The sequence below is a fragment of the Equus asinus genome, chromosome 3, assembly GCF_041296235.1.
Source record: "Equus asinus isolate D_3611 breed Donkey chromosome 3, EquAss-T2T_v2, whole genome shotgun sequence".
Classification (NCBI taxonomy): Eukaryota; Metazoa; Chordata; class Mammalia; order Perissodactyla; family Equidae; genus Equus; species Equus asinus.
The window spans coordinates 100,487,570-100,509,504 of NC_091792.1; the positions used below are offsets into that span (position 1 = coordinate 100,487,570).

Below are 21,935 nucleotides of genomic sequence, written 5' to 3' on the forward strand. Positions count from 1 at the left end.
AAAGATACACTCTCCTTACTAAGGTATCCTTGACCTTAATAAGTTTGCATAAATACACCCCACAGGAATACACACGCCTTGATGCTCACAGTATTTCTGTTATTATGCTTTATATTTATCGTCTGATTATTATTATTAAGGTTTTTCCTCCAAGTCATCAGTGAAACAGTAAGAAATATAAAGACTTTTTTTCTTCAACAGCTTAATTCATTCTACCAAAGTGATAACCGAAGCAGCCATTTAACACGAGTCTCTCTCATATGCACTTGAGTTATCTTATTCCCATAAAAGATTCCTCTCTCTTCTCCTCCTAAATCCTCAAGCTATTAAGAATCTTTTCTAGCAGTTCATGTTTTTCAAAAGGTTCTACTATTCATTAAAATATCCTACCACACTTGACCTTTCTCTTAAAAAACACATTTTAAATGCAGAAATTGATAAATCTGATAAAACTCTAGAAAAAACAAAAAGATAGTAAATTCTGTTGTCCAGCAGGGAGAAAAACTATACTCTTCAAAATCTGGGGTAGTATATATAAAATAACCAGGTTTCCATTAAAAAATTATTTTTAATACAGTAAAATGTACTATATCCTAAAACCATCCAGAACATAATTTAATCTTCGCAAATTGTGAAGGAGAAATGAGAAATGCCAACTAGATTAAAGAGGAGGGAAAAAGTTTATTACCACCACCTCAGGGGGCATCATTATGAACATCAGTGTTAAAGGAGTGGATTAATGTCTATTAATATGAAATTTTACTTGACATAATGCCAGATGAACCCATTTTTGCTGAACTCATTAATAATGGACATAACAGTACTGACTCACTGTAGGAATATGTCTGCTAACTGATCTTTTTTTTTTTTTAGCAATGATGATCAGTCACATGGAGCCACCCACACCCTCTCCTAAGATTAAGAGAGCAACTACATCTGGACCTGGTGAGAATGAGGAGAGAGAGGAACCTGGCAGAGGAGGGTGCCATGATATCTCACTTCCGACAACACACTCATCAGTTTGTAGTGACAGAGTTAGAATTCAAGAGCAAATGATTTCCATTTCAAAGGTTCCCCATTGCCTACAGAAGGTAAAACAAATGCCTTATTCCAGGCCCTATGTGATCTGGAGTTTAAAAGTCCCTTCTCAGTGTTTCACCCATCCCTTCTCACACTTCAATCAAACTGGACTACCTTTGCCATTTATGCTTTCACTCATACTGATCCTCTATCTTAAGAGCCTTTCCCACATCTCTCCCAGTTCTAAACTGACCCATATTTCAAGGCCAAGATCAAAAGTGGATTCCTACAGGAATAATAGTATTCTCAAAGCTAGCATGTACTTACTACTTACTATATTCCAGGTACTTTCATGTATTATCTCATTTATCTTTGCAACAGCTCTGTAACATAGGCACAACTATTATCTCCATTTTGAAGGTAAAGTAAGTAACTTGCCCAAAGTCAAACAGTAGTGAAGAGCTCACACTCAAACTCAGGAGTCTGAATCCAGAGCTCAGGTCCTTACCCATGCTGCCATACTCCTATAGTGACACTCATCCCAAAGATCTTTGAATTAAGCTCATTATCTGACTGTATAGTATATATTGGTTATAAAATCCTATTTATATTGGCTTAAACAATGAGGGAATTTCTTAGCTCTTATAACAATTTCCCAGGAAGGTTAGTTCCTGGGCTGGTTAAGTCAGCAGATCAACAAGCAAAATCCTTTAGGAACCAAACTGTTTCCATCTTTCTCCTCCATCAACCTCTGTGTGTTAGAGCAAGGTATTCTAGTGGTTGCAAAATGGTTGCAATAGCACCTGGGATTGCATCTTCAGGTGCCAATGTTCAAAGAATAAGTTTAAAAATCTCCCATTAGTGAAATTCATCATAATACAGGCACACCTTAACAAACATGGAAAATCCCAAATAAGCAATCTCAAATTACACCTGAGTTAGAAAAAGAAGAACACACAAAGCCCAAAGTCAGCAGAAGGAGAGAAATAATAAAAATCAGAGCAGAAATAAATGCTATCGAAACAAAAAAGGCAGTAGAAAGGATCAATGAAACAAAGAGCTGATTCTTTGAGAAGATAAATAAAATTGACAAATCCCTAGCCAGACTTACAAGGAAAAAAAGAGAGAAAGCTCAGATAAACAAAATTAGAAATGAAAGAGAAGAAATAACAGACACCACAGAATTGCAATGGATTAGAAGAGAATACTACGAAAAACTATATGCCAACAAAATGGATAATCTAGAAGAAATGGATAAATTCTTAGACTCTTACAACCTCCCAAAGGTGAACCAAGAAGAAACAGATAATCTGAATAGACCAATCACAAGGAAAGAGATTGAAACAGCAATCCCAAAGAATCCAAAGAACAAAAGAATAAAAATCCCATCCCAAAGGATAAAACCACAGGACCAGATGGCTTTCCTGAGGAGTTCTACCAAACTTTCAGAGAGGATTTAACACCTATCCTTCTCAAGCCATTCCAAAAACTGAGGGAAGATGGAACAATTCCTAACACATTCTATGAGGCCAACATCAGTCTGATACCAAAGCCTGACAAGGACAACACAAAAAAGGAAAACTACAGGCCAATATCACTGATGAACATAGACGCAAAAATCCTCAACAAAATTTTGGCAACCAAAATTCAGCAATACATCAAAAGGATCATACATCATGATCAAGTGGAATTTATACCAGGGACACAGGGATGGTTCAACATCTGCAAATCAATCAATGTGATACACCACATCAACAAATTGAGGGATAAAAACCACATGATCATCTTAATAGATGCAGAGAAGGCATTTGACAAGATCCAACAGCCATTTATTACAAAAACTCTTCACATATGGGGATAGAAGAAAATTACCTCAACATAATAAAGGCCATATATAACAAACCCACAGCCAACATCATACTCAATGGGCAAAAACTGAACGCCATCCCCCTGAGAATAAGAACAAGACAAGGATGCCCACTATCACCACTCTTATTCAACATAGTACTGGAGGTTTTGGCCAGAGCAACTAGGCAAGAGAAAGGAATAAAAGGAATCCAAATAGGGAGGGAAGAAGTGAAACTCTTGCTGTTTGCAGATGACATGATCTTATATATAGAGAACCCCAAAGAATCCATCAGAAAACTAATATAAATAATTAACAACTACAGTAACTTTGCAGGGTACAAAATCAACTTGCAGAAATCAGTTGCTTTTCTATACTCTAATAACAAATTTACAGAAAGAGAACTCAAGAATACAATTCCATTTACAATTGCAACTAAAAGAATAAAGTACCTAGGAGTAACTTTAACCAAGGAGGTGAAGGACTTATACAATGAAAACTATAAGATATTACTGAAAGAAATTGATAATGACATAAAGAGATGGAAAGAGATTCCATGCACATGGATTAGAAGAATAAACATAGTTAAAATGTCCATACTACCCAAAGCAGTCTACAGATTCAACGCAATCCCAATCAGAATCCCAATGACATTCTTCATGAAAATAGAAGAAAGAATCCTAAAATTCATATGGGGCAACCAAAGACCCCGAATTGCTAAGGCAATCCTGAGAACAATGAACAAAGCTGGAGGTATCACAATCCCTGACTTCAAAATGTACTACAAAACCATAGTAATCAAAACGGCATGGTACTGGTACAAAAACAGGCACACAAATCAATGGAACAGAAGTGAAAGCCCAGAAATAAAACCACACACCTATGGACAGCTAATCTTCAACAAAGAGGCCAAGAACATACAATGGAGAAAAAATAGTCTCTTCAACAAATGGTGTTGGGAAAACTGGACAGCCACATAGAAAAGAATTAAGGTAGACCATTATCTAACGCCGTACACAAGAATAAACTCAAAATGAATCAAAGACTTGAAGATAAGTCCTGAAACCATAAAACTCCTAGAAGACAATATAGGGAGTACCCTCTTTGACATCAAACTAAAAAGGATCTTTTCCAATACCATGTCTTCTCAGACAAGGGAAACAAAAGAAAAAATAAAGAAGTGGGAGTTCATGAGACTAAAGAGCTTCTGCCAGGCAAAAGAAACCAGAATCAAAACAAAGAGACAACCCACCAACTGGGAGAAAATATTTGCAAATCATATATCTGAGGGGCTGGCCCCGTGGCCGAGTGGTTAAGTTCGCGCGCTCCGCTGCAGGCGGCCCAGTGTTTCGTTGGTTCGAATCCTGGGCGCGGACATGGCACTGCTCATCAGACCACGCTGAGGTGGCGTCCCACATGCCACAACTAGAGGGACCCACAACGAAGAATATACAACTATGTACTGGGGGCTTTGGGGAGAAAAAGGAAAAAAATAAAATCTTAAAAAAAAAAAATCATATATCCGACAAGGGGTTAATCTCCATAATACATAAGGAACTCACACAACTAAACAATAAAAAAAGAAAAAGCAGCCTGATCAAAAAATGGGCAGAGACTATGAACAGACATTTTTCCAAAGAAGATATACAGATGGCCAAGAAACACATGAAAAGATGTTCAACATCACTAATTATCAGGAAAATGCAAATCAAAACTACACTAAGATACGAATTTATGCCTGTTAAAATGGCTATAATCACTAAGACTAAAAATAACAAATGTTGGAGAGGGTGTAGAGAGAAGGGAACCCTCATACACTGCTGGAGGGAATGCAAACTGGTGCAGCCACTACGGAAAACAGTATGGAGATTCCTCAAAAAACTAAAAATAGAATTACCACATGACCCAGCTATCCCACTACTGGGTATCTACCCAAACAACTTGAAATCAACAATCCAAAGTAATATATGCACCCCTATGTTCATTGCAGCACTATTCACAATAGCCAAGACATGGAAACAATCCAAGTGCCCACTGACTGATGATTGGAAAAAGAAGATGTGGGAAATACATACAATGGAATACTACTTAGTCATAAAAGAAGACAAATCCATCCCATTTGCAACAACAAGGATGGACCTGGAGGAAATTATGCTAAGTGAAATAAGCCAGTCTGAGAAAGACAAACACCAGACGATTTCACTCATATGTGGAATATAAACAAACACATGGACAAAGAAAACAGTTCAGTGGTTATCAGGGGAAAGGGAGTGGGAGACGGGCACAGAGGGTGAAGGGGAGCACTTATGTGGGGACAGTCAAGAAATAATGAACAAGTGAAATCTCACATGGATGGAAACTATTATGAACTCAATAAAAAAAAAATCTCCCATTAGTGGAGAATCCTTCTTCGTCCTGAGGTTTCCTTCTCGTGAAGGGATATCGGCATATTAGTTCAGGCCCTTCTTATCCCTCGGAAGGTGGCACGATTGATCTAACTGGTAAATTTAAAAGACTAACTGGGCATGCTTAACTCAGTTCTGTCTTCCTTCCTCTTCTAGGGAACAAATCTATCAACCAAGAGTGTAAGTTTCCCTCTACTTCTCCAAAAAGCAATTCTTACCTGAGCAGCCCTTGTAGGTGAGAAAGCTGCCACAGGGAAGCTCTGTCTGTGAACGCATAAGTCTGCCCGATTCTGGGGGTTCAGAAGCAGTAAGCCCATTTGGCTCAAAATTAAAGCTATATCTTCCACTTTAGCTTCATTGATGAACGAAGAAAGTGATATTTTTACTTCTATATTTAGTCTTTGTTTTCTTTCTCAAGTTGTTCCGAACTGGGGGGAAAGAGGTGCTATTTATGGGGATCCTTTCAAGCACCCCAAAACTTAGCACACTTCCATGCATATCCCATTGACCACAACTAGGTTATATACTCACTCCTAAACCAATACTGGCAAGGGAACGTAAACTTCCTAATTAGCTTACAATTAGGACTTACACAAGTCACGTGGGGAAGGGGTGGGGACTGGAAAAACAATTAGGTCTTTGCCCGCAGAGAAAAGGAGAAAACAGGCTGTTGGGTAGGCCACCTAGGGTCTGCTATTACATGACCTGGGGATATAACTCATATCTTCCAACACAGGAAAGTTGATCCACAAACATCTGGAATCTGGTTGGATCACCACTACTACATATACCTCTGGCAAATATGAGAGAGAGGTTTCTTTATAGCCGCTAACTTCAGGTTAGGGTTTCCTCTGTTCCTGTTTTCTCATCTCTTGGACCAAGTTCCCTCTGGATTAAAGGCAAACTCAGTACAGTAAGAGCATCAAAGAATAAGTATGCATTTCTGTTAATAATTCTCTCCTGCTCACTATTACAAAACCATTTCAAGAATTTAAGGTACAAGGAACTATGAAATCTGCTCTCCAACAGACACCTTCTCCCCAGCCCCTCCCCCACCCATTCAATTTCCCTTTGGAAGAAAGGAATGACATAAATTTAATAAATAACCAATCTTGGGAGCTGTCAGGAAAGAACTCATAGGTCATGGCCCAAACTCAAGGGCCCCCTGGGGACTGACAATAAACTGTTTCTTAATATTAGAGCTTTTCCCTTTCCTCCTTCCTTTCATTTAGTTTATAAACTCTGGAAACCTAAAAAGTCATTGCTAAAAAGAACTCAGCTGGGAAACCAGAGGCTATGCACTTATTTTACAGAAAACTGCTCAGGCTTTTTAAAAAGTATTTTGTGCCAATTTTATATTTAAGTGTCCCTTCCCGTCACAGAAGCAAAATGCCAGCCATATGAAATTTTTAAAGCCAACTTTTCTTTAGACATTTGTCATTCAAATTCCAAGAAAACATAAGCTGGCTTAACTCATAATTGTCATTAGATACTTATATATTATCTTTTCCCTTAGTAAGCAGAGAGCTTTAAAAAGTAAGTAAACTATGACATAAGGTGTCATAAATGAGCGACAGCTCTTTTCTGGGGAATATATACATATGTACATATAAATGTGCAATGTATAAAATAAACATATGTATATGTATATATTTTGTAGTTATAAACAGACAAATGGAGAAAAAAGCCGAAATGAGATACTAGGTTGTAAGGCAATTCGGAGCAAAAACGAAGCAAACTTTAAAGTTTGAACAAGTTAATATGGCTGCCAAGCTCAGCTGCATCTTCTAAATTCAAAAAAAGCGTAAGAAATGTGTTTGTTAACTTAAAACATCTGTTTCTACCACAGAATATGAATAAGAATGAGAATACATATGGATTATTCACCAATATAAGAACAAAATCTCTTGTAGTATTCTTAGAAGATATAAATTCCCAAAGAGAAAACTAGCACATCTGATTATGACAGACAATTTATAAAAACCCAGCAAGAAAAAAGAAGCATCTGAGGCACCTAGAGCCCAGTTCTCACCACCTGGTACCCAAGGGTATAAAATTGCTCCCTCTGAAGAAATGCATGGGAGAAACCCTTGACCGTACTCTGGAGTCAGAAGGTTTTCTCACCCTCTCTAAGGGCTTCCTTAGGTAGAAACTCACAGCTCTAACCTTGAATCCATACAAGTAAGAACTGAAATTAGAAGGGCCCTTGGAAGTCATCTCAACCAAGCCACCACTATCTCATTTCTGATGCTGGCTGTCCAGTCTCCACTTGAGTACCTCTAGTTAAAGGAAGTTCATTACTTCCTAAACTTTGTTCGAGCACCTGGCACAGTGCTGATGTGCTACTGGGTTTTCTGCCAAAGAATAAAGTTACCCCAGAATAAGTACATTTCAATAAAGAGTACCCTCCCCACTTAAAAGTATATTATTCACTATTTAAAAATAAATGAAGAAGGACAAGAGGCTAACCTCCACTGAGCACTGTTGGTCACAAGCACTGGGCTAAGTGCTTCGTGTTGATCTCCTTTAACCTTTACAGCAACTCTGTGAAGTAACAGTTCATCTCCATTCTACAGATGTAAAAACTAAGGTGACGAGTCCAACCACCCATGCCCCGGGAAGAACCTAATAAAGGAGAATTGTTTCCTGGTGGTGATGCCAAAGGAAAGTGAAATTCTTCTTACTCCATATAGTTGGAAAAGAACAGGAGAGAGGTGAAAACTTTGAAATAAAAAATTTATCTTCCTCCTCACGCTCAACGCCCCTATCACAGTTAAACATACTAACTAGGTAGTTTCCCTCTGATGGATTCCTATCTAGCACAGTCACACTCTCTCTTCCGCAAGCCCTGACTTTAGAGAAGGTTGTGAGAGCCCAGGCGAGTATGGGTATTGTGTAAGAAACACACCCCAAAATAGATTATGCAGCGTTTCTGGGTATTTTGAATCCCTTCTGGTAAGTTCTGACCTGAGGGATGGAAAACAACTCTCATTTATGACACCTTATGGTGTTATCTTGTCATAGTTTACTTACTTTTTAAAGCCCTCCGCTTACAAAGGAAGGGAAGACAGTGTTAAAGAAAGGAGAAGAGAGACAGCTGAAGTCAGTCCATAACTGAGATGGCTAGACGTGGCTCAGAACCAAATCAACTCAGAATGTCACCACAAGTCACACAACTGTCAAAAGTGAGGAAACACAACACACTGCGGTGAATATCTACATTATGTGTACATATATACATATATATAATATAGCACACGTATATGTGTAAGGTAGAATGACCCCCTAAATGTTTCTTGCATCGTGTGGTGAATTTAGTGCACACTAGTGCAGGAGAGCCTCAGTTAAGTGGGAAGGGGTTAGCCAGGGACAGCTGGCTTTTGCGGGAGGTCAGGACAGAGACTGGCAGAGACAACTGCATGGCAGGTGCAGCGGGGCGGGGGGAAGACATAGGACTGAAGGTGAAAGAGGCTAGTTGAGTTCAGAGACAACAAGCAGACTGGCTTGGCTGTGAAAAACAGCATGCTTGCTGAAACGGCTTTAGAGTCAGAACTGGGTTTGAACTCCCTCTTCCTCTAGCACTGACTAGCTGTATAATTTTGGACATGTGACTTACACTTTCTTAGCCTCAGTTTCTTTATTTGTAAAAAGACAAAACCTACTTCCTAAGATTGTTGAGGGTATGAAATACATAGTAGGTGCTTAATAACTGTCCCTTCCTGCTCATCTTCTGGGTTGGTAAAGAGGAATTTTGTTATGGCAGAAAAGCACCGGCCAAGCACTGCATCTGGGTGTCTTCCCCATTTTATCATCTTTACAAAAACCCATTTCACATAGGAGGCAACAGAGATTCAGGAAGCTTATGTCACTTGCTCGACGTCACAGAGCTGGTTTCTAGTGGGGAAGGAAGAATCAAAATGTCTATCGGACTACAAGGGCCCTGAATGTTCCACTATATCTGGCAGCTTCCTGGGCAAAAAGTGATGAGATTGAAAAAGGTTTCAGTGGGAGGAATCCTCACAAGACAGGTTGAGGGTTAGCAACCAGCAGCCAGTGCCTAGATCTGCCTTCTCATTTGCTTGGTATGTTTTATGGAATTCTTCTGGGTAAAGCTGATGCTTTGCCATTTCCAACCAAACCCACCCTCCGCTTCCGCTCACTCGCCTGAGAAACGAAGGAACCTCAAGAACTTCTCATCCCTGCCGTAGTTTCCTCACCTAAAAAATGGAGAGTTCGAACCACATGATCTCTGAAGTCACTCCCAGCTCCAAAATGTGCATGGGTTTGGGACAGAGACATCATGCCACCATCTTCACAGCCAGCTCCTGACTGTTGAAGCCTCTTACCACAGAAACCCCCTCACCCCAAAGAGCTGTTTAATCAGAGAACCCTAGAATAGTGTATAAATGTTATTAAACTCCTTAATTCAATGCATAAATACACATTCATTTAATGGCAGTGATGTAGGTACAATGCTTTTCTTCAAGACCAGGTCAAATGGGGAGAGAGCAGCAACGAATTGTGCAGATAATTAACTATGTCCACTGTGCATCACCTACCGTTTCCAGTTTGAAATTCCTTAAAACAAAAAGAGAACTTAAAGTGACTGCAAATAAATCTGAATGCAGAATCTCTCTAGATTTTTGTGTTTTTCCCCAATCTTTTATAGTTGTCTCTTTCACACTTAATTTGACAGCAAATTTTTAGTGACTCACCTCTATGGAGTCCTTTTAAAGTATTCAGTATAGTTTCCCTAGAAACAAGAACATTATTTCTTTTCACATTCACATTTCAGCAGTTTAATTAAACTGTAAGTCAGATTTTGTCATTCCTCTGCTCTAGCTCCTCCAATGGCTCACCCACCTTACTGAAAGGACAAGCTAAGGCCCCATGTGCTCTGTCCTCTGTCCATCTCTCTGATCTCGTCTCCTGCCATCCTCCCCCTGGATCGTGCACTCCAGCCACTTTGACTTCCACCCACTTCTTCAAATGGCCAAGCAAGCTTCTGCTTCAGACTTTACACTTGCTATTCCCCCTGTCCGGAATTCTCTTGCCCTGATATCCAAGGGGCTAGCTCTTATAATAGCCTCTTTCAGGCCTCTGTCCAAATGTCACCTTCTCAGTGAGGTCTTCCTTATCACCCTATTTCAAGCAGCCACCTCATCCCCTTTCCAGCCTTTTCTATCTCTCACTCCCATATTGTTTTTCTCCATAGCACTTATCTGACATTCTACATCTTTTACTCATTCAAATTCAAGCTTCATGAGGACAAGGATTTTGTCTGTTTGTTCACTGCTGCATTCCCAGTGCCTAGACCAGCAGGTCAGTTGTCACTCAATAAATATTTCTTTAATAATAATCTTTATTATTGTAATAAATGTATTGTCTTTCTGACTGAATCACAGAACTACAATAATAGGTACATCAGGCTTGAGGAGGTTTAGGAACAAACGTGGCAGAGAAGCCAGCTGGAGGGGTCAGGAGTGTGCTGGTGCACTAGAGCACAGCCTACTTAGCCCTGAGCAGCCATGAGCCCTGCGATCAGCCAGGACACAGAACTGAGAGGAGCAAGATCATTTGTTAAATGCAAATTAACTAGACAGTCTCTCCTTTAACTTGATCAAACTGACCTCTCCAAGTACTGGATGCTTTCATATTCAAATGTACAATAACACATAGTAACATCAAATATAGAAGACAGTCTAGCCACTTTTTTTCAGATAAAGGTGGAATAACAGAAGGAAGACAGGTTGTCTGGCTCTAGTCCACCACTCACTGGTCAATTACCTTTAGCAAATCTCTTAATCTCTCTCTCATCTTTGGTTCTTCATTAAAAAGGGGGAAGGTACAGGGGTCAACCCAGTGGCATAGCAGTTAAGTTCACGTGCTCTGCTTAGGCGGTGTGGGGTTCACAGGTTCGGATCCCAGGTGTGGACCCAGCACCACTGGTAAAGCCATGCTGTGGCAGCATCCCACATAAAATAGAGGAAGATTGGCACAGATGTTAACCCAGTGACAATCTTCCTCAAGCAAAAAGAGGAAGATTCGCAACAGATGTTAGCTCAGGGCCAATCATCCTCACAACAAAAAAAGGGGGGAGGTATAAAATAATAGGTGACGTGCCTATTTCACTGGTCTACTTTCAGCATCAGATGGATCAATAGCTATGAAAATATATTGAAAAATTATGAAGCACCCTATCCAATAAGCAATTCTCTCTGTATTAACATGGATAACTGACTTGTCTATAATATCTACTATAGCTCCCGAAAACTCATGATGTACTTGATAGCACTTTGATTTTAAAATGATTCTAAAATGTATTAAAGAATAAACAGAAGAAAAAGTAGGCTTTTAAGGGCACAGAATGGGGGAGAGAGGGAAAATGGCTTTCTCTTGATTCTTTAATAGAAAAGCACAAGAAAGAAAAAAACCATAAATCTCCAGAGCAGTAACTATATTACATAAAGTTCAGATTCAAGAATATTACTGTGAACATCAACAACTGTCTCAACTCTGGGATATTTCACATATTTCTCATCTATTTCAACACCACAAGGATAATCCAAGATGACTTACTAATATCATACAAGTCAATAGCAGGTTGTGATGTAAATGAGCAAACCCTTTCCAACCATCTCAGTTGTTTTTATTACAGCATTTATTAAACCAAAATAAAAAAGTGGTGAAGAATGACCTGTCACACCATTTATTAGGGTTGATGGAGTGTAGACAGTCTTTTCAATAAGGCTTTAACACACTGTTATGCACCATGGTGCCTTATTAATGAAAAGAAATGCATGAGACTTGCATCAGCTTTTCCCCCAAGTCATCCTGACATTAAATTCAAAATCAATTCTAGTCTACACAGCAAGGATTCAGAGATAAAACGTTAATTTGTTTGTTGTTTACCAAAACTTAAATTTATAATTCAAAGCAACAGTCAGGAATCCTCCATATTTTACTCAATTTAATAATCATACATTTTTGGAGGGGGTTCAACAAAGAAGCAAATACAACATGAAGATAAACAAACTATGTCCTAGTTCATATCTGACAACAGAATGGGATCTAATTTTCTCTCCGACTGAAAGAACACAAAGGACAGCCAGAGAATGCAAATTATGTATTGGGTGTTTGAACTTCTCTTCCAATACCTGAGTACTGGAATGGAACTAATTCACTCTGGAAAAGGTATTAAGTAATTGAGCATGACTGTGCCAGGATGAGGGATAATCCTCAAAATGTAAAGGAAAATAAACATATTTTACAATGATAGAGTTGCCTCATTCACTCAGTAACCTCAATCAAGCATCTCACATTCAAAAGAAATAAACCAAATATACAAAGAATGACCTACCGCCAACAAGGAACCCTGATAGACACAAGCACCTGTGAGGAGAAACAAAACGAGAATTAAAAGGATGCACAAAGACCAAGAGGCACTGCCTAGGCAGACTTATGCTAAAATTGCACCTATATGCATCATAATCAGCAAACTGGGCTTTTTCCAAAATCCTAAAAGCTTGAGCATTCTGCCCCTGGGGAAATAACCCCATACACCAAAACAACACTTCTTGAACATGCATAAGGGAAAGCATTATTAAAACTTATTATTTGATTTTTAAAATAAATGTATTTATAATGGTAGGCTATAAATACAGTGTATATTTTCCTTTGTGATAAATCAAAAAAGTCTCCATAATCCAGACACAATTTACTTATCCAGGCTTCTCTGCCACCCTGGGCTTACACAAATTCTCCAGTCCAACCCAAGAAGCCAACCTAGGATTCCACGATAATACTTTCATATCTCAAGGCCTTTGCTCATTTTCGTGTCCTGAAGGAGACGCATTTGGTCTATGCAACTTCCTTGAACTTGCTCCCACCTCCTTCACGAACCTTTCCAGCCCACAGGATTATGTTCTTTCTCCTTCGAGCTCACAGCACTCTGTGACTATAACATCTGTTCGTGAATTCATCCTTGTGTACTTCCTTGTGGCACCCTTGCTAAGGATGTGGAACTACTGACTCCCCCCCTCTACACTGTGTACGTACTCTTAGGACAGGGACTGCTTCCACTTCTTTGTTTTCCCTAACTCTTCACATAGTAAGCATCCACTTAGGTATTTGGTTGATTATCTATTTCATGCCTTTAATACAATATGTTCCATCTTAGGGATATTAAAACATTTTATGGGAGAGTGGTATAGACCGTAGTTGTTTGAAGAGAACTCTTCTGTTGAGTTCCTGACGTCCAAGATTCTTCTCATCCTCACTGCACTCCATTTTTTTTCTAATAGGCTGGTTATGTACTGATGCATCTTTATATTTTCCCTTCATTAAACACCAAATAAAAAACAACAGATGATTTGCTTCTAAATGGAAAAGAAGGCTGAATGTGAATAGGACAGACTATCTATTCTGAATAATTAGCATATCAAAAAATAAATCTTGTCTAAGTTTTATATTTGAAAACAATGTAAAATTGCAATCCTGATTTTAAAAAACATATACACACACTCACAACCAATTTTTGAGCAGCACGACAGGTGTCAATTTAATCTAGAAACATGTGGGCAGTGTGCTAACAGCTACTCTCTCAGAAACTGAGGCTGCAAAACAGATCAGAATAGCATACACACAGCAAGCAGAAGCACATCTGACAGTATGTCACACTTGGCGTCCAAAGAGGGAAGGACACATTTTACTCCAGAGCTTGGTCTCTAACAGGTCATTTATGAAGTCTCAAAAATAGTAACTTCTCAGGAAAGGTCTGGTCTACCTTATCTAGCAATAATGGAATTAAGTACCATCTTCAAAGAAAATGAGATAGCTATTTACACTTGAGGTTTGAATCAAAGATCTCTGAGGGCAAATTTATTGAATCGACTTTTGTGCCCTTGACATTCAAATAAGAATAACTTGAGATAAAACCCTGGGAGGAAATTCTTCTTAACTGACTTTTTTTCTTAAGAAATCCTGTTCCAAAGTCTTAGTATTTCAGTCTATGGTATTTCATAAGAACTGAGATATATATATATCTGAGATTTATATGTTTATGTAAATATATATAAAAAATCATATATGATATATATGTGTGTGTAAATATCATATATAGCTCAAATAAATATGTATCAGCACAATTACATTTATAAATTACTTAAATGGGCATATTTAATTACTTCTGATGTTTAAAAAATAAAAATAAAGACCATCACTTAGGTACAATTTAACAAAATTTAACCTTTAGAATAAACAAACAAAATTTAACTTTTAGAATAAGACTATCCTCAAACAACTTTATTGTCCTTCTCCAAAAGCCTCCAAAAGGAATCAAGTATCTTAAGAAGTATCCAGGTACCCATATCAAAACCCATTTCTGGAAGTGTAGACAGACATAAATTCACCGTAACATGAAAAAATAAAGCAGAATTGAATGTGTCACCACACACACTTGGTTTAACCAAACACCTGCTGGAGACTCAAGTCAAAACGGTGTGTAACTGCTGATAAATTCCATCATTAGGAAAAGGAAATAACTCAGTTTGGGTGGCTCTATGATGTACAATTCCAAAAGAAATAAGCTTTGCCCTCTGAAGGCTTTCCTAAAACAGAAGAGCTCTCTAACCGGAAGGCAGCTGCACAAACGAGTCTCTATTAACACAGCTTCCAAAACCTCATTTCTACTTTCCTGAGAAAACAAAGCATTCCAGCGTGATGCCCAGTCCTATCAAACATTTATCACCACCCAATGCCAGCTGCGATGCTCCAAAGCAAGCATATTTCTCCCACACTCACACACGTATCACACCCACCAGCAGATGAAGTCGGGAGGTGTGTTGGCCTTGGGCGCTGGGTGCAGCTTCTGGGTCTGCACTAGAGCAGAGGCCTTTTCACAGGTCCACTCACAGACTATGGAAACCAAAGTTACTCTCTGCACTCATCACTTCTTTCCTTCAGGAGTCCTGGAATGACTGCAGCTCTATTTGAGGTTTAGATTTATGGCTTTATTTGAACTTTAAGGGAAACTCCAGCTCAAGGTGAATTCTGACGGGTGGTGCAGATCTAGGAGAAACTGGTCTTCTTCAAGGGAAGATAGGAAAAATAAGCGACAACAGCAGGCCAAGTTCTCTGACCAAGAACTTAGCTAGTTTCAGGGCATGGAATACAGCGGAGATGCCGAGTCATTTAAACTCCAACCCGCTGTGAGAAGGTGCACGAAGTTTTGCCGGGTGAAGCGATCATGTACAGAGCCAAGAAGGAAGAGGAGATCCTGAGGGCTTCCTCCCGTGGGCTTGGCTCCTTTCTTGCAGGTCACCTAGGCAAAATGTTCCTTCATCTTCATTTAAGTAAGTAAAGGGCTGTTTTTAAGCCCTTTTGCACATTATAAGGTACTCCTTTATGAGGTGCTTATATAAAATCTAAAGTTTTCAGAGAAAATTTGAGATACAACTTGCACCAGTAGCCGTATCCTGAAGCTATTCACTATGGAAACTGTACCTGACAAACTGAGTAAATTAGAGAAGTTAAATCGAAGAGCCACAAAACGTCAGACCCATTAGTTCAAAGAAACAGGGCCAGTTAGGACCATAAAATATGAAAAGATTTGGAGAGCCTGGTATCACAAAAATATGACTCATTAGGAACAAGCAGCCACAAGTTGTCTTTAAATGTTCAAGCTTTATGTTGTGTTATAATTCAGCATATGGCTTGTACACTGTGGAAGAGTTAAAACAGAATCATTTTCTGGACTGACAGGACAGCTCATGTCCTGCTTATTGTCAACCAGGATTTCCATCAATTAATAGTTAAAATGAAAATGGACCAACTGTTTTTGAACTAATGTAAGATTTGGCACACGGCTCCAACTTTGCCATGTGGCAGTACCCTCCCCTCTCCTGAGCCATGTGGTGGAGAGTATTTTATGACTATTTATGTCTGAGTAAAATTGAATGATATTGCCACTCAAGTCCATAACAGTGAATACAGATGGCTGTGTCCTCACTAAACGATGTATGTGTGGAGGATAACACCCAGAATCCAGTCCCCAGAGGAGAACAGAAATGTTAATATGATGGAAATAAGAGCCTATGACAATATGACATCTCTTTCTTTCCACTAGCTGGTAGGTACAAAAGCCAAAAGATGCAAAGTTGCAATTATTCAATATTGGGAAACCCACCAGAGCCCAGTGTTCATATATCCCCACTGCTACTCTACTGGTATCAACAATTTCTGGGGAAGCAAACTCCTTGAGGGCAGGTATTAGGATTTTCTTTTTGATGTATGTATCCCCCCACCACACATAACCTGGCACAGAAGCTCTCAATAAAGATTTATGGAATGAAAGATTGAAGAAACAGGCTATTTTCCCCAGCCAACATCTTCTCTTCCTTAACAAAGAGTTTTAAGCCTTGAATCTCACACAGAAGGAACTCTCCAGCCAAGAGAGGAACCAAATATGCTGATCCACCCATAAATAAAACACTGTTTATCAAATGATCCTTCTCAGTGTATTCTGCTAATGGCATTCATAGGAAAAGCCTAGAAGATTGTGGGATTGGCTTAAGTCACACGGGGAGTGATGGGTCACAGACTAGAACTCTCTTAACCTCCAATCCAATAATCCTTCCCTCTCCCCAAGCCAAGGTGTTCTATGCAGTGCAACTTCACAGGATTTTCATGGGTCGACACAACTCAAGATGTGCTTCTCCAGAAAAACATCATGGCGGAGCTTGTCTGATTCAGAAAGCAGCCATGATTGCTAGAAATCTCTCTGTGACTCCTTGATTTTATTAAGTTCTCAAATCATGGTAGTTTGTCAGCTTAGCAACATAAGACAACGTAAAATAACAACTGCCAATAATTTGCTTGTAAAAATTGATTTTACTTTTAATAATTAAAATAAAATTCAGAACCAGAAAGTTGCAACTGGCCACAAATAAGGCAGCAAATACTGATTTTTTTTTCCTATGCTGGATGATTAGCAAAAGCATTTTAGAGCTATCACCTAGCAGACTTCCGCATTTGGTAAATGACAGAACTACAGAGCAAAGAAGCTCAGTGGTTCATTCAAGGTCATGGAGCAGCTTATCACAGAGGCCAGTCTAAGTTTAATGCAAAACAATGCGATTTGGCAATACTCATTCATCTGATCAATACTTTTTAGCACCTACTGTGTACTAGGGGCTGCGCTGGGGATATAAGAACAACTAGGAGCTATCGTAAGGTGAGGAAGACCAAATCCGCACCTTTATCAACTATAATTGTAGAATTATCAACCAGTGTGCTAGAAGCATGTATGACATGCTCTCTGAGCACTGAGAAGAAAACAGCAAATTCTGCCATGGCCTAGTCAGCAAAAGCATCACGGAGTATGGCACACCAAGAGAAGTGCACGTGAATGCTTCTTTTTCATTTTTAAAAATCCTTGCCAAAGCTAATAATAAAAACTTGAGGAAATCTCTAAAATCCTTAAGCTCTCCATCCTTGACTTCAATGCTCTTATTTTTAAGAGAAAAAGAAAACCCTGACAGAACCAAATCAAAGTTCTCATCAGAAGACAGCTGTACGTAAGTGCTTAGCATAGTGCCAGCCACATAATATGTGCTCAATAAATGTCCATATTCATTCGTTCCTTATTAGACAAGCATCATTGTGATTGGATCGAAGCCCTCAGACATCTATCAATCCAATTTGTGAAATGATTCTAGAATGCCCTGACGGTGGGAAGAAATATTAAGAAGCAAAGTTCCCAAAGAATCTTCGGAGGAATAGCTCCTCTGGCGCCCTGCGCTCCTCCTGCCCCATCAAGAGACTTTGGACTTTCTTACACTCTGCCCACTGTGTCAACCAGTCTTCCAAAGAGCGAACCCTGCAGGCTCTTAGTAATATGGCTTTTGTAATTCCAAGAGATCTGGTTCTGAAAAACGGCACCTTTCCAACTGCCCCCTGGTGAGCTATCACGGAGAGAGAGCACGTTTTCCGCGTTGATGGGATATCATTCTAAACAAGAAACTGCCAGCACCAAGTGAAAACGTCATTTTTCTAGTTCTCAAGATCAGATTTGGGTGGCCTGGGCTGACTTTCCCATCTGGGTTACTATTATAATTAAGCCCTATAAGTTTTATTTTTTTAAATATGCACACACACAATAAGATATTTCTACAGGTTCTGCCCTGTTTGAAGAAGGCTGCGCAGGCCCCAGACGTGCTTCTCCCGGAATAGGAGACACCTGACATACTTCCCGGGAGGGTGCGGGCAGGCAGGACCCTTACCCTCAGGGAAGTCCTCACTGCCGTGCGTGGACTTCCAAGGCCACGCCACTTTCTCCCGGGAAACTAGCAAGGAAAAGGCAGCTGCTCTGGTGGCTGGAGGTCACCCAAGGCAGGGCTTTGTCCTCCCCGGAGCCTCCCCCGCCCCCGGTCCCGCGCCCGGGCTCTGCACCCACGAGTTGCCCCCAGCCGGCACCAGCGCGGAGAAGGCGGCCCTCCCGGCGCCGCCTCGGCAGCGGCTCTGATCTGCGGCCGGGCAGGTGAACTCTCTTCCCGCAGCTGGATGAATAATGAATGGAGCCAGGAGGGGAAGCCGAGAGCCGGGCGCCGGGATTAAGCCGTCTTCCTCCCAGCCCGCCGGCTCCCTTCCCCCTCCCTAAGCACCAGCCAGGCGACTTGCCCGGCTCCTCGGAGCAGGTGGGAGCTCGCAGCGCCTGGCGTCCCCGGGCCCGCCATCCCACCCCCCAAACTCTTAATTTACTGGTTGGTTCATTTATTTGCCTGAGCCCAGACTGCTTTTGCTATCATGGAGACACCAACTCCCACAGTCTCCTTCTTTCTCTCTCCCTGCTCCGGAGTTTTACACATAGGTTGGAGCCCCGGAGGAAAACCCGGAGGCAGAGGGCGAAGTAAGATAATGAAGCCAAACTCTTATTAACCACTTTTTTTTTCTAGGGAAGCAGGCAGGCTCGTGCCTCTCGTACTGGGGAGATTTCTTTTGGTGCAACTGAATTGCCTACGTCCAGAACACACTCTAACCAGCTAGTTATAAAATCTTAACTGGACTTTACCAGGAGACTTATTGGGGCGAGGACAGGAAAGCGACGGGGGTTTTAAAGAGCCAGATTTTGTTTCAGAGGAGCAGGTAAGAGCAATTGTTCACTCCTCACCTACGCACCATGTAGTTGCTTCCCATTCGGTGGCAGCGGGGAAGTGGAAAAAAAGAGATCCGACTTCAGAGATGCCACCTCAATCGGCCACCCGCCCACCCAAATGCACTAAGGGCAGAGAGGGAGGCTTGTGATCTGAATGCAAAGCAATCAGGAGTAGGGATCTTCTCAGAAAAAGCCCGCTCCAGTTCCACTCCCACCCACGCACCCATCCCAAAAAAACTTCCAGCCGACCCACAACACCATAAACCCACTGGGCTTTTTAAACAGCACGATCATACACAGACAGACACACACACACACACACCCAACAAAAAAAGCACGCTCTCACCTTCAGAATGATGAGGCAATATTGCAAATTCCGCCAATGCTAGGGCCACTCCAAGCCACACTTTGAAGACACCCATTGCCGCCTCGGCACCCACGCTGGAGGAGCCCAGCCTTCAGCATCCAAGAACCAGCTCTCGGCCAAAACGCTGGCTTCGGAGCCCCTGGCCGGGGCGCACGGAGAGCGGGGGGCGGCGGGCAGTTACCTCCCGGGAAACAAGGCGATGGACCGGCCGAAAGCGACGCTCACACCAGCCCCGAGGTGCCGGGGCGGGCGGGGGGTTCAATTCACTCTCCGCCGGGGTGGGGAGCGCGCTCAGCTCTCCTGCAAAGCCGGACGCCAACGCGGGCTGAGCTTGGGCGAATGAAAGAGGAGGCTGAGCGCAGTTCTCCGCGGCAAAATCTCGCCCGAAAGTTGCCGGTCACCGGCTGACCGGATCTCCCAGGATTTCCCTCCGGCTGGACGCGTCCGCTCCCGGGTCCCCGACCGTGGAGATCCCGGCGCAGGTTCCTCCGAAGCAGCTTTTTAAAGTTCGCTTGACACTCTACGTCGGTGCTGCATCGGCAGAGGGGGTCGCCAGGAGCCCGGAAAGAGCCACCCACCCTCCTACTTGGCCGGGCCCCCCGGCTCCGCGGACCTCAGCCCCCGGGGGCCGCGCGCAGCAAACTTTGCGCCGCGCTGCGAACAGCTCGCGGGACTCGCCGGCGCTGCGGCTCCGGCGCCGCCTCGGGCTGCGCTCCCTCCAGGCGACGGTTCAGAAGCTTCCGAGGAAGGACGCGGGCGCGGCGCGGGGGCGCTGCCGCCACTTTCTCGCGCCCGCCCCTAGCCGGTGAGGAGCGCTGCGGGGGCGCGCCTTGCTCCACGCCCACAGGCACCTCCGCACCGAACACCCCGGAGCTGGTCTGCAGGGTGGAGGTGTGATTACAGGAGTGGGGGAGGAGCCATAATTTTAAACGCACAGAGGAAAGAGCTGGAGAGGCTGGATAGGACCCTCGAACTCAATGCCACTCGCACCAGAGAGCCCGGAAACGCACAAAATAAGGCCCTCTCTGGATCCCCGCGTTTAAAGGACACACGCTCCGCCTTCCTCCGCCTCCCTTCCCTCCTTCCTCCCTCCTTTGCTCGGTGTGAAAATGGACCCAGGGACTCGGAGCTTTGGCAAAGATTCCAGAGAGTCACGTGGGGAAGGGGAGAAGAGAAGGGGCGGGGGTAGGGGGGCGGCGAGGGGAGGCCGAGAGAGCAACCTGATCCCCTTATTATGCTGGAGTTCAGATTGCCTTTGTCTGGGGCGGGATCAAAAGTGGTCACAGAGGGGAGGGGTGGGGGGAAGATGGCGTGGTCCTTGCTCAGGCACAGCTGAGGGACCCCGAACCGGGTCCACATTCCTCCCTTGGGGAGGGACCCATTCTGGAGGGGGTATGCCCACATTCAAAGGCCCTGGCGCTGCCCCTCACCCCTACACCCCCCGACTCCTGCTGGACTAAGTGCGTGAGGCGGACCTGATCCATCTTCCTCGCTCTGGGACTCTCCGGTCGGCGCATCGTGGGTTTTACCAGCAGCCTGGGAGGATCTCGGCGTGTGTATCCAGGGCGGGGCCTCCCACCGCGAAGGCACCTTTACCTCCCCCGGAGAGAGGTTGTCAGTGGAACACGGCGCGGTCTCGGCGCGGTGGCTCCAGCTGCGCCCCCAAATGCCAGTGACTGGGAAGTAAATGTCAGGGCAGGGCAGAGTGGGGCGCGCGCTTCAAGATTGGAGGCCTGGGTTCCCGGTCAGGACTGACTGATGGCAACTATTTTTATAGAACCAAATAAAAATTGCTCGTCCAGGGTTAATCATTTTATAAGATGAGAATAGTTGCATCCGAGAGATGCTGGCTGGGTTCTGGTTAGCCCGGGGAAGAAACGTCCTGGGTCCCTCAGTTGACCTGAGATGGGCGAGCCTGTTGTTGGAGGGGCCTTTGTCCAAGGAGGGCAGTTTGTCCAAGCATTGTATGAGGAGCCTACTTATTTCCAGTCTTCTTGATCACCATGAAGCAGGCGGACGTTCTAATCTGCATCTGTGCCACTTGGAACAGTTCGTTTTTCGAAATGACTCAAATTGTAACTGGCAGGTCTCTGTGACGGTTACTACTAGCCAGAGTAAAAAGGAAACCTCTGACAACCCAGCACC

General features: G+C 42.5%; 1 protein-coding gene across 3 annotated transcripts in view; it reads right to left on the reverse strand.

The window, feature by feature from the left end:
- Positions 1-20,514, reverse strand: part of FRAS1 (Fraser extracellular matrix complex subunit 1) — a 419,525-nt gene extending 399,011 nt beyond the window's left edge. For all 3 annotated transcript variants that reach the window (XM_044766202.2, XM_044766201.2, XM_014865057.3), the window contains exons 1-2: positions 19,770-20,514; positions 12,632-12,663 (exon numbers count right to left, since the gene is read on the reverse strand). In XM_044766202.2, the coding sequence (XP_044622137.2) occupies positions 12,632-12,663; positions 19,770-19,845 (108 nt within the window). In that variant the 5' untranslated portion in view covers positions 19,846-20,514. The remainder of the gene's footprint in view (positions 1-12,631; positions 12,664-19,769) is intronic.
- Positions 20,515-21,935: the final 1,421 nt, after the last annotated feature.